The sequence below is a fragment of the Euprymna scolopes genome, chromosome 32 (genome assembly GCF_053919585.1).
Source record: "Euprymna scolopes isolate OS-2025 chromosome 32, ASM5391958v1, whole genome shotgun sequence".
Taxonomy (NCBI): Eukaryota; Metazoa; Mollusca; class Cephalopoda; order Sepiida; family Sepiolidae; genus Euprymna; species Euprymna scolopes.
In genome coordinates, this window is record NC_136513.1 from 60,841,511 (window position 1) to 60,854,921 (window position 13,411).

Sequence of the window (13,411 nt, forward strand, 5' to 3'; positions counted from 1 at the left end):
TGAGCTCTTAAATAATAATATTAATATTTAGAAAACCATTCTTAATATTAGAAGAGTGAAACAGGTGTGCTTTATTAACTATTCTGTACTTTCTCTCTATCAAAGAATGTTCATAATTTTACCATAATTATAAATAACTATAAATTATCGGTCGGTTATTACTTCTGCAAATGAATTTAGAAAGATTTTACAACCGTTTATAAGGGATATAATTTTAAATAGTACTTTATTAGTAATGTCCCTTTTATAACTCGGAAGTTGAGAAGAGTTGCTGCCCTTAGTCTTTATTGATGTTCCTGTAATAGCGTTCCATAAATAAAGCATGTGATGAATGAGTTCTTGCCTTTATCACGACAATCCTATCTGATAACCCCTTACAACATCATACGGTGTCAGAAACGGGATTACAAGGATACGAAAATGAAGCGAATTGGAATAATGAATTAGCCATGACATTTATTGTTCTCCATGAGGATTTAAAAGAAATGAGAACACGTGCATATATGCTAAACACAAAAGTAAGATAAATTTATATCAAAACAATAAGGTTTAGCATGACAGTTCCATCTCAGATACCTCCACCAGCAATAGATTGGTCCAGCACAAATTTTGCCAAATAAATGGACAGATTTATTCGACAACTAAGGTTCCATTTTGAAGGTCTTATGCATAACGCTGAAAACGACGTCGAGCTTAAATATCTTTTGTTATGGCCCAGTGTCGAGGAACAAGAAATAAATGACATTTTTCATCTGTATGAAGAAAAAAAGGGCCATCGAAAAGTACATTAAATACTTTAGATAGTATGTGAACCCAGGGTCGAATTTTTCGCGTACCAAGACACAAACTGCTGCAGACAAAACTCAAACGAATCGACACCCGCATTCTGGAAATGGCTTTGCCAAATAGCCAAACAGTGTGAATATGATTAAATGGTGGAAGACACCCTTATAGTTGATCTCATATTCGACAATTATCTAAAGTCAACACAGAAATCCTTAATTAAAGAAGGTAATGATTTGACTATAGCAAAAGCGTTACGCATAGTAGAGACTGAAGAGGCGTCTTACAAGCATATTTAAGCTATACGCACCAGCAGTAGAAAAATGCGGTAGGCATGCAATTCAGGTTCAGAAAAATAAAAAGCCAAAGTGGATATTCTAGTAAAGAACATCCTCGAGGAGCGTGATTAGCAAAAAAGAAAAGTCATACAACAAAAAGGGAAATTTTGCTCATGTTTACCGCTTCAAGCCAGGACATAAAAAGTAAGTAAAACAATGACACAGTGAAACAAAAACAGTAGAATCCACATTGCAACACAAAATGTAATTGAGTGTAATTGAGTGAAGATATTTCCACAAGTTCGGCAGTTAATATTACCTTCTACAGAGGCATTGGCAATGGACAAATGTAAAACGGTAATGCGAAGGTCGATACAGGTGTTATGAGCAATCTTTCGTCCAAAGAAAGTATATAAAAACTGCATGGAATACCGCTCAAATTGTTTAATTGCTTTGAGCAAAACAGTCGGTCAAGAAGAAAGCTATCAGCAAGGGCTAGAATTCTGCAACAGATTTATTAGTGCAAGGTTCTATGTTGTAAATTCAAAATGGCCAATGTTAGTAGGACTGAAGGGTTAGTGACTCTAAAATGTGTGTAAAATCAGTCGTTACAAATAATCATCAGATAAACGTTGACTAAGCATCCCAGAAGAATGCAAAACCAGTCCTAATGCGAAGATTAAGTTGGAAATGAAAATTTTCAATGAAAGGAAGAAAATCATTCAGAAATTTTCTGATGTATTGGATTCTATTGGTTGACTGGTGAATATAACATTTATGTGGATCCAGATGTATCACCAGTTGTACACCCACCTTGACGAATTCCGGTAGCTCTAAAGGGGTGAATTCATTTGTTTTGTAATCAAAACCAATCGTTCAGTTACACTATACCTAGACTCTCCTGACTTAAATGGAGCAAAATGGTTCACAACTGTTGACATAAAATCTGGATGCTGGCATCTAAAACTGGACGAGAATTCTAGAAGACTTACGACATTCATAATACATTTTCCCAGATACAGGTTCTCCATCGAAGTAAAATGTTCCCAAGATGTATTTCAGAGAGTCATAAAAGAAAATGTTGGTGACTTTAAAAACGTTCTTTCTATATCATCGTATATGGATTCGAAAAAGATGGTAGTGATCATGGCGAATCACTGAAGCAAATAATGCTGAAGGCAAGGGAAAAGTTGCAAGTTTAATTCAGAGAAATGTGCTATAAAGACATCTGAAATACCCTTTTTCATGCATCTCGAAACATCCTAAGAAAGTAGAGGTGATAATACAAATGCAGCCGAGGATGTAAAACCAGTTTTCTAGAATTGGTTAATTACCTAAACAAATTCCCGCCACGACTTGCAACCTTTACTAAATCTCTTCGTGATTTGATATTTAGCTCAAGATTCAAATTTCCGTTTAATAGGGCAATTATACTTATTTCCACAATTACAATTATTTTCAGTTATATTATTGGTAATCATCGGTTCATGCTTATCATGTGTATGGAATGCACTTTTAGTGTAATTATATCCAAATCAGATAAATTGGAGAAAGATAGTTTAATAGTATTCTTATAAAAGAGCTTGCCTAATTTAATATCTCTATATCTATATAAAGTTGAGTTTTCGTGGCACTGATATTGATACTAAAAGCCTAATTTTTCTAATTAAAAATTAAATCGAACTTCTTAATATACTCAATCATTGATATGCAAGCTATTAAATAAAGGTTAATTAATTTGCATATTCTTGAAAAAATGAGCTTTAATTAATTTTTCATTTTTATGGTCTCTTATTAGATGATTGGTTTTATGTAACTATTACACACAGTGTATGAGGAGTCGGCTAATGATCTATTTGTGCTGCATGTTGGGGCTAAGTACATCTAATTTGTTCAGCACTTCTCACCCTAAAACAAAAACAATTAAATGATAACTCAATTAAAAAATATACAACACCTAGAAGTCACAAATGTTCACCCATTTAGTACTGACCAGGCTCATCGTTGCTTAACTTCAGTGATCTGACAGGAACCGGTGTGTCAAAAGTGATTATGCCGGATATATTAGTGCTAAATGAACCTAACTTGCACTCTTCTATCCCTTTTAACCACTTTAACATGTCTGATTATCTCCCATTTTGCCATAAGAACTCAGACAGACACCTACACGGACTCGGAGTCTATATACGTAATAATCTCCACTTCACTAGGGAATCCAAACTAGAATCACACATTTATGTGCTTTAGATAAAGTTTACAACATAGTGTTAGTCATCTTTTCTCTGCCATTTTCTCTTGTCCTAGGACTTTACCCTATTCAATTATGTTTCTGATAGCATACACACAGCATTTGCCTAGATACTAGCGCCCAAGTACATGTATTTGGTGGCTTTAATTAATCAAGTCCATTACCTAAACTTCTTCCCAACTATGAATTTAAGCAAACCCGTTCTACTGCAAATATTCTATCTATAATCTCTGAATGTATATACCATGTACTGAATAAGGGGATGGTATGGCATTAGCCCTAGATATATTTAAGACCTTTTACAGATTATGGCACGATAGTCTTCGCATGAAAATAAAATCATATTATATTACTGGCGAATACTTAACGCAATTACATCCTTCTTTAATAAGCAAAAAGTTCAGGTCGTCCTAGATTGGTCTAGATTGTTGCACGTCAAAACATGATATGAATGCAGGTGTGCCTCAGTGGTCGATATTTGGACAGTTATTATTGCACTTATTCATAAATGACTTCTCTGATCAAATTGTTGATGACACCACGCTCTATGATAGACACGAGTGGAAAACAAATGAACACATAGCTAAGACAATGACTGAAACCTTAGATGAAGACTTCCAGTCTGTGGTGGAATAGGAACAGATGGTATCATTCAATGTTGCTAAGACTAGGAATAGATGGTATCATTCAATGTTGCTAAGACTAAGATTCTTTCTTTAATAATTACAAGAAACCTTCTCAACCACTGATATCCATGGCTAATGATACATTACCTGAAAACTCTTCGTTCAAACTTGTCAGTTTAACGTTCACATGGAACATGAATTGGAACAGATACATTTAGGGCATTGCAAAGGTTGTTGTAAAGAAGGTGGGCTCTCTCTACCATGCTAGAAAGTTACTTACGCCTGGGAGTATCTTGTACCTCTACAAAGCCACTATTTGCCCATGTATGGAGTATTATCACCACATTTGGGCTGGTGCATCTGCTACTATTCTTTCACTTCTAGACAAGCTTAAAAAAGGAGTCTCCAACCTAATAGGTCCCGATCTGTCAATCAGACCTCAACCCCTTCGAATCGACAAGATATTGCATCCCTGTACCTATTTTATATGTTTAAATGGAAGGTCCTTCGATGAACTCCAAGCCTTTGTACTCTCTCAAGGTAAGTACCTCCGACAAACCCAACGAGCAGCAAACCCCCACCCCTACACGGTAGAGATCATAAAAAGTCTTCTAATCTAATAGTTTTTTTTCTTACGAACTGCTAGACTTTGGAATTTCCCCCTAGGTCCGGGATTCCCTGACTTTACTGATATGGGGTAATGTAAACAGATATCTTGCTGCTCAACTCCCTACATAGTATCCCAGCCAATTATGTCCCAAATAGTAACCCCTTACATTAAAGTGGCACTGTGTTTTGTTGGAATCAAAAAGAAATTTTTAAAAGTCCAAACATGTATCTATCTGAGTCTTTACGATAACATGGGTGAGATTCAGTTATGTCAAGTATAAATAAAAACAAGCACATGTGCACTACTGCGAAGGAACCACTTTTTTGGTTTTCAGTTTGGAGGTTTCGAAAGTGCACAGAAGGGGCAGACAACTTTCATTCGTTCATTACAAACAATAAATTTCAATTATTTATATTTTTTAAAATTTCAGAATTTAAATTTGTTACGAAAAAAATTTTATTCACTGTTAAAAATCTTCTATTTTGTATGATAATTTTCTTGAATAATTTAAATTCAAAAAATGTGTAAGAAAAACGTTTTAAAAACATTTATTGTTTGTTGACATTTGTTGAGATTTTCGATTCGATCCTAAATTGCCCCTGCTCTACACCCTCAAAATCTCCCAACATAAAACCAAAAAAGTGACTCCTTTGCTGCAGTACATAATTGCCTAAATATACTAAAACATTGATAGATCGATGACCACTATAGTCAGAAATATCATTAATTATATAATCAACAGTTAATTAACTCAGTTTATTAACACTTATAATCAAATCATCACCGATTCTTTTCTCCAGTAAATACGTTACTCGTAATGTTTTCCAATTTCTACTAGTAAAAGTTTTAGAGCTTAGTTCGTTATGATTAAATTTAAGTCAATTCGAATTTTAGGACGTTTCTGAAATAAACAAAGCGACGACGGTGTTTGTGTTTCAGAACAGTTTTCAGAACAAATAAATGTTGAACTTACACATCACTAGATGTCGAAAATATCCGATCAAAGATGGCTTCTATGGACATCCACTTGATGGGCAACTTCCCGCCTTTTAAATTGACGTAGACTTTGTCGTTGTAAATATATCGAGTCAGCCCGAAATCGCCAATCTTCATAGTCAAGTTTTTGCCAACAAGAACGTTCCGAGCAGCAAGATCGCGATGGACAAACCCTTTCGATGACAAATATTCCTGGAAGAGAAAAATATGGTATTTTCCTTTGAAAGTGCGTGTGTTTGTGTGTGTTTGTATGTTTGTGTGTGTTTCTTTTTTTTTTTTTTTTGGAAAATACTTACGAAGTCATTCGGTTTGTGTGTGTTTGTGTGTTTATAAGTGAACATTTTATTTCAACGTGACAGATAAAGAAAAGTAACTCGGACCCATACAGACAGAGCCTCTTATAAGAGGACCCTTGGTCGCATCTTATTTTAGTTATGTTCATTCAACTTGTGCGTTTAGGTATGAAAAACTTATATCAAGCTAAAGGTCGACGGATAAAATCTCTAACAGAAATGTGTGTGCATCTAAAAATGGCCTTACTTTTTTAGTTTTTCGTTCGTTTTACAGCATATCAACCATGATAGAGGCTATCTAACACTTCACATTTATTGTATCAAAAAGATCCATTCAGGAAAAATTATTTCAACCGAGATTCTTTATCAAATTATAAATTGGATTATAACTTTGAGAGTATTTACTGTAAACATTAAATATTTTTTTGCCATTCACAAAAAGTATAATAGTTTATACTGTTTTAATTACTTAAGCCACATTTACTAAAATATATTTTGTAAAAATCTTACATTTTAGTCTTGTTAAAGGGTTTCTATTTTATATTGACAGCGTTGTTTATTCAAGAAATACGTTTTCTGTTGTTTTTTTTTTTCTTAAACAAAAAACACGTGGTGTTAAAGTGTTGAAATAAAAAGATCAAAATATTAAATCCTTCGGTTTATTATATAGATTCACTTGTCAAATTGCATTAAAAAATTAACAGAAAAATGCCATGATACCAGGAGAAGAAAATACGAATACTTTACCAACAGCACCCCGTTGAGAGGTTGTATTAAAAAATTCCATTATAGCTCACGAGTCCGATCACCTGAAGACTGACGGAATTCTAAAGTAGATTTTGTTGATATAGACATTCAAAGAGTGGTTTACATACATATATATATATATATATATATATATATATATATATATATATATATTCACAGTCGGAGCTAATCGGGTAAGACTTGGAATAGATAAAGAGGCAGACTTTATCAGTACACTACATTCTCACAAACAGTACTATGTTGCTTCTTTAATCATACTTAATAGTTGTGATACAACGTAACAGTCAATCTGGATAACACGTTCTCTCTCTCTCTCTCTCTCTCTCTCTCCCTCCCTCCCTCCCTCTCTCATACACACATACATACACACACACACACACACACATATATATATATATATATATATATATATATATATATATATATATATATATATATATATACGCATACGCATGTGGTTGCGTATGCTTAACCATGGAATTTCCACGGGTCGCGTTAGACTGAATAGTAAAACACCGTGCAAAGGAAAAGGTGAAAAAGTTTTAAATCCAACGAAAGAGAAACAAACGCATAAAACGGCAAACATGAAGCCATGTGAATTTGTGTGGCTTATCTTGTGAAAAGTGCACACGTTTTCTGGTTATCAGAGAATTTTATGAGTAGCGTATTTGTTTCCGTGTCAAATCGTGATGATAAAAACTTTTATTGCCATAAAAACAGGTGTCTTTCTTCAAAAAGCTGTTGGAAGACAATAAAACGAAATGTGTGGAAAAATAAACAATTTCTGCGCATAGTTGAACACAAGAGATGCGCAGCTATATCGTTCTCACCCCCTTCTTTTTTTTTCTCCCACCGATGAATTCTGAACCTGTAACCATTTATGCGATATCGATAATATGTAAGTCTGAATCCGTAATTAATATTTCGCATTTCATAATGAATAATTTAGAACCCAGCATCGATAATTCGAAATGCATAATACATTGTTTGAAATAATCTAATTATTTAACCATGAACATTGATTGTGGATATCGAATTGCGATTTCTAAATTATTGATTACAAATACCGAATCCGAAATTCGATATCTGCGATCAGTAATCTATAATTCAAAATCATCAGATTACAGTTAAATTATTAAATCGAATTCATGTCAATTTACATCAGCCTTTTAAGAATTTTTTCAAATATTGAAACAATCCGAAATTATTAGGAATCATAACATAGGAAATAAGTTGTCTTATTGCCGCAGTTACAAATTTTTCCTACGCAAATGGAATAGAATTTCTTTCCAACAACTTCCCATTTGTAGAACACGTTAGTGTGGCACTGCTTCGTTGCAATCTGCAACATGACCGTCTTCCAATCTAACATCGATAAATACTTGTCATAAACTGTCATTACGAATTATCAAATTATGTTCATTCCATTATTATTTATTATTTATAAATCATTTTATAATATTCTTTACAATTCATCTCATTAAATTTTATCCTCAAGTGACTTTTAATCTTGATCAGTGGCTCTTTCATAGTAAAAAAAATATACTCTATACTCAAGGTTTAGCAATGCCAATATTTTTACTGTTTTTTTTTTTTCACCCAAAATAAGGTACAGTGCCACTTGAATGTAAGCCAGTTACTGTGGTGAATATTCAAGTCATCAAATACATGTACTAGAAGGCTAGTATCTAGGGAGAGTGCTGCATCTATGATATCAGATACATGGTTGATTAGAGTAGAGTCCTGTGTCAAGGAGAGAAAATAGAATTCCTGTGTCAAGGTAGAGAAAATAGAAGTAACTAACGCTATGTTGCAAGTTTAATCTAAACACATGAACCCCTGAATTTTCAAAGTTGTTGTATTTGTCATTTTTCAATGCAAACGTAATGCAAAATACAAATACAGAATTAGCTAGTCTTTACTAAATTCTGTAAACTACCTAATCAGCAATTTGAAATAATTCTCATATCTCACATAACATCGATAAGCTGAGAAATTAGCCCTTAATTCTTCGTTTATAGTTTAATTTTTTGATTCTTCACTCCACTAATCACTTTGTTTATTTATAAAGACACAGCCATCTATTAAATCCCTTCAGGCTCTCTAGCCTCATTTAATATCTGTATATTTAAGTATACTCTTAAAATAATTTTCAAAACTTTCCCAAATATCATAAAAATAAGATTTAATATCTAAATTCTATACTTTCTTTTCCTATGATTTATTAAAATTATCAATATAAGAACTACTTTTAGCTCATATATTATTATTATTACTATTATTATTTCCTTTTATTATCACTCATTTGTTATTATTATTACTATTACGATTATCGTTATTATTATCGAATAACGATAATCGTAATAATAATAATAATAATAATAATAATAATAATAATAATAATAATAATAACAAATAAATAAATAACAATGGTATTATTAATTTATTTACTTCCATTCCGTCTCTGAAAACAATGCTTAAGCAGTTGCGCTATTTTTAGATGAAAAAACTTTAACGCTTCGAAATAATCTTTCTTCCTCGATCGTTTGCAAACTGGATTTTTCTATAGATTTTGATTACGCACATTTTTAATTTTTAATTCTGATCTATTTGTCAACGCCGTAAATCCAACTAATGAGAGTCAATGTTCTCATGATCATTTCGGCTTTGAGAATACCTGACCGCTGCATATAAATGTAACTCTACAGTAAATTAGAAACGGCCAAAAAGTGGGGGGAGTGTTGTTTTTAAAACGAATTAAAATCTATTAAAATCCATTATTCTTGAGCAACTTGTTCTCCAGAAAGATAAAAGCCTGAAATTTATCATATGAAAAGCAGAATAATATAAAACTTAGTTTACTATTTTTAATAGAATTTTAAATGAATAAAAGATTTAAATATTTAATGAAAAGGTTTTTGAACTAATTATTATTACTATTACTTTTTTATAGTCTAAATAAGATTTAGGATGATTTACTATAAGAATATGAAAAAATATTATAAGTACCTGATGTAATGGAATGACCTTACATCCCTTCATAGATGAAATGAACTATACCCTCTCACGTGACTGAGAGAAGGAAAAAAGACAGGAACAGAATAAGACAAGATGTCGAGGAACTTTTATGTCACCTGTATTCCCTTGTAAATAAACCCCTTTGTATTTCACCCATAACCCCGTGTTTCTTGCTGTATTCTTATTTAATATTGTAAGCCTGAAATAAAGACCATTGATTCTAAAAAAGAGTCCATGTATGGTAAAAAAAGGAAATATATTGAAGTTAGAATTAATGGCCGGAAAGTAAACTGTCTTTTAGATACTGAAAGTGACATATCCTTAATTGATGAAACAACATGGAAGAAAATTGGTTCTCCAAAGCTGCAAAACACAAAGAAAATTGCCAGAGGAATGTCTGGAAATAGATTAAAATTTAAGGGTGAATTTTATACTAATGTGACCCTGAATGAAAACACGTTAAAAACTAAAATGTGTGTGATACCTGGAAAAAATTCTAATCTGTTCAGTATAGATTTGATGATACTTTTCAATTTATGGGAGAAATCAATGAACTCATTTTGCAAAAGAGTAAATATGACAGGATCTGAAAGTCCCAAACGGCCAGGAAGATCTGTTATGGATTTGAAGAAGGATTTTTAAAATGTATTTTCGGAAGGTCTGGGCTGCTGCACTAAAATGGAAGTGAAATTTGAACTGAAAGATGAAGCGAAACCGGTGTTTAAACTCAAAAGGAAGGTTCCGTATTCAGCATTAGAAACAACCGAGAAAATATTAAATAGACTCGAAGAAATCGGAGTAATAAAAAAGTGGACTACTCTGAATGGGCATCGCCCACAGTTTATGTGAAAAAGAAAAAGAAAAAAATCAGGGTATGTGGAGATTTTTTAAAGGATCATAACTACCCACTCCCTACCCCTGAGGAAATATTTTCTAAGTTAAATGGATTTTCACAAAAATTGACTTGTCAGAAGCATATTTGATGGTCAAAGTCTAAGAAGATTGTTCTAAATACCTAACAATGAATACTCATAAAGGATTATTTTCCCTAAAACGATTGCCGTTTGGGTTGAAAGTAGCACCAAATTTATTCCAACAAATTATGGATGCCATGCTAGCAGGTTTGGATTTTTCAATGGATTATTTAGACAACATTTTGATAAGAAACAAAAATGTTGAAGAACATAAAAACCATATTCTGAAGGTATTTGAGATAATAGAAGACTACGGATTTAAAGTGGCTCTCGAAAAATGTAATTTTCGTATGGACAAGATTGAATATTTAGGACAAATAATTGATTGGAAAGGTAAAAGACCTCACCCAAATAGGACAGAAGCAATTAGAGACCAGGCAATGTAGTGGGTCTAGCAAACTACTATAATTCTTATATCCCAAATATGCATGAACTAAGAGCACCATTAAATGAATTATTGAAGAAGGAAAAAAATGGCTCTGGACAAAAGAATGTGAGGAAGCATTCCAAAAAATTAAAAGATGTTTGTTATCGGATCTAGCGTTAGCACATTACGATCCGAAAAGGGATCTAATTGTAACGGCAGATGCGAGCGAATACGGTTTTGGAGCAGTGCTTCTACACAGAATGGAAGATGGATCTACTAAACCAATTTTTCATGCTTCGAGGGTTTTATTACCCGCTGAAAGAAAGTACAGTCAGATCGAAAAAGAGGGTTTGGCGATTGTGTATGCCGTGAGAAATTTTCATAGATTCATTCATGGAAGATCTTTCGTTTTGGAAACGGACCATAAACCATTACTATCGATTTTTAGTTCGAAAAAAAAAGGGATTCCTACTCATACGGCAAATAGATTACAGAGATGGAGTATTATTTTGCTCAATTACAATTTCAAAATGAAACACCTAGCATCTAATAAAATTGCACATGCAGATGGTTTGTCGAGATTGATCCCCAGTAAAACTGTATTTGAAGAAACTTTTATAGCAGCCCTAAAAGAAGAAAATGAACTAACAGATATATTAATAAATACTGTTAGGGAACTTCCTGTTACACTTGAGGAAATAAAGAAAGCATCGAAAACAGATAAATATATTAATAAGATTAAAAAAACAAGTGGGTCAAGACGAAAAGAATAGAAAAAGATTAAAAGTGTTTCCATTTTCTATGTGTGATGAAACTCTGATGTACGCAGACAGAGTGGTAATACCGCAAGTATTACAAAAGAAAATCCTAAAGGAATTCCACATGGAACATCTCCAGAATGAACGCCCTAATGAGAGGATTCACATAGTGGCCTGGAATGAATCAGGACATTGAGAAAATGGTGAAATTATGTAGAGATTGTCAACTAGCCGCAAGATCTCCTCCCAAACGGACGCAACCTTGGCCTAAAACAGATGTACCTTGGACACGCATTCATATCGATTATGCAGGACCTGTGAAGGGATATTATTACATAGTAATCGAGGATAGTATGTCAAAATGGCCAGAAATTTTTAAATACAAACACCCTTCATCGGCAAACACAATAAAAGCGCTGGACGAGGTCGGTTCGGAGTTCCAAAAACAATTGTTAGTGATAATGGCACTATGTTCACAGGTCAAGAATTCAACTACTACTGTGAGGCACTGGCCATTGAGCACATTGTAACACCAACTTCTTAGCAATATATAGGATAACACGAAATCCAAATTATCCCCAGCTGAAATTATGTTTGCTACGAAGGTATTCAACCGGTTAATCCCAAGAGAAAAAGTAAAAAAAGTATCAAGGATAATGTAAGGTACAAGACTTACAATGACAGGAATAAAGTTTTCTTCAAAAATTATCGGGCAGGGAAGAGTTTTTGGGAAGAAGGCATAATCTCAAGAAGAATTGGGAGAATGGTTTACATTATAAAAGGGCAGACGTTTTTCCACAAGAAACATATTAACCAACTAAGACCCCGATACATAGAAACAGTCAGAAACCAAGAGTTACCAATGGAAGTGCTATATGACACTTTTCATATACAACCTCCAAACAAGGAAGTACCAGTAACTTGGAAATCCAGGCACTCTCCAAAAGTAAAAAATCGGCAAACACAAATGGTGTAAAAGTAAAAGTAAAAGGACCGAATTTTTTGGACAAAGTCTAAAAAGAAAAAAATGGTAGAAGCAAAATTTTATGGAAGAATTTAGCTTGAGAGGAAGATGATGTAATGGAATGACCTTACATCCCTTCATAGATGAAATGAACTATACCCTCTCACGTGACTGAGAGAAGGAAAAAAGACAAGAACAGAATGTCGAGTAACTTTTATGTCACCTGTATTCCCTTGTAAATAAACCCCTTTTTCTTTCACCCATAACCCCGTGTTTCTTGCTGTATTCTTATTTAATGTAAGGATATAACAGTACATAAATTTCAAATAATTCTAACTTTATATATCACTCTATAGATTTCGTGTATGATAGTTTAAAATAAACTTGATAAGACTAAATAAACTTCATTTAGCCATTTGTATTTTTAACGTTTTATTTGACGATTAAGTGAAGGGTTTATTTCTTTTTCATAAGCGACATATATATATATATATATATATATATATATATATATATATATATATATATATATATATGCTGCCTACATAGCCCCCAAAGTGAAGCAACGATGATGCTGGCCAGTACCAGATGGGTGACGATTTTGGGAATGCTACGCCTTGTATATGTTGAAAATAATTCCTGTATATAGCATCATTCTTGGTCTATCATAAGCGAATTAACAAGAAATTGGAGTAATTTACTGATTTTTTTTCTTTTTTGCTGTTGAT

At 33.0% G+C, this 13,411-nt stretch overlaps 1 protein-coding gene across 4 annotated transcripts in view; it reads right to left on the reverse strand.

The window, feature by feature from the left end:
* The window catches only part of LOC145256383 (uncharacterized), a 1,175,042-nt gene that overhangs the window by 381,816 nt on the left and 779,815 nt on the right, over positions 1 to 13,411 (reverse strand). For all 4 annotated transcript variants that reach the window (XM_080115220.1, XM_080115219.1, XM_080115221.1 and 1 more), the window contains one exon: positions 5,519 to 5,733. In XM_080115220.1, the coding sequence (XP_079971346.1) occupies positions 5,519 to 5,733 (215 nt within the window). The remainder of the gene's footprint in view (positions 1 to 5,518; positions 5,734 to 13,411) is intronic.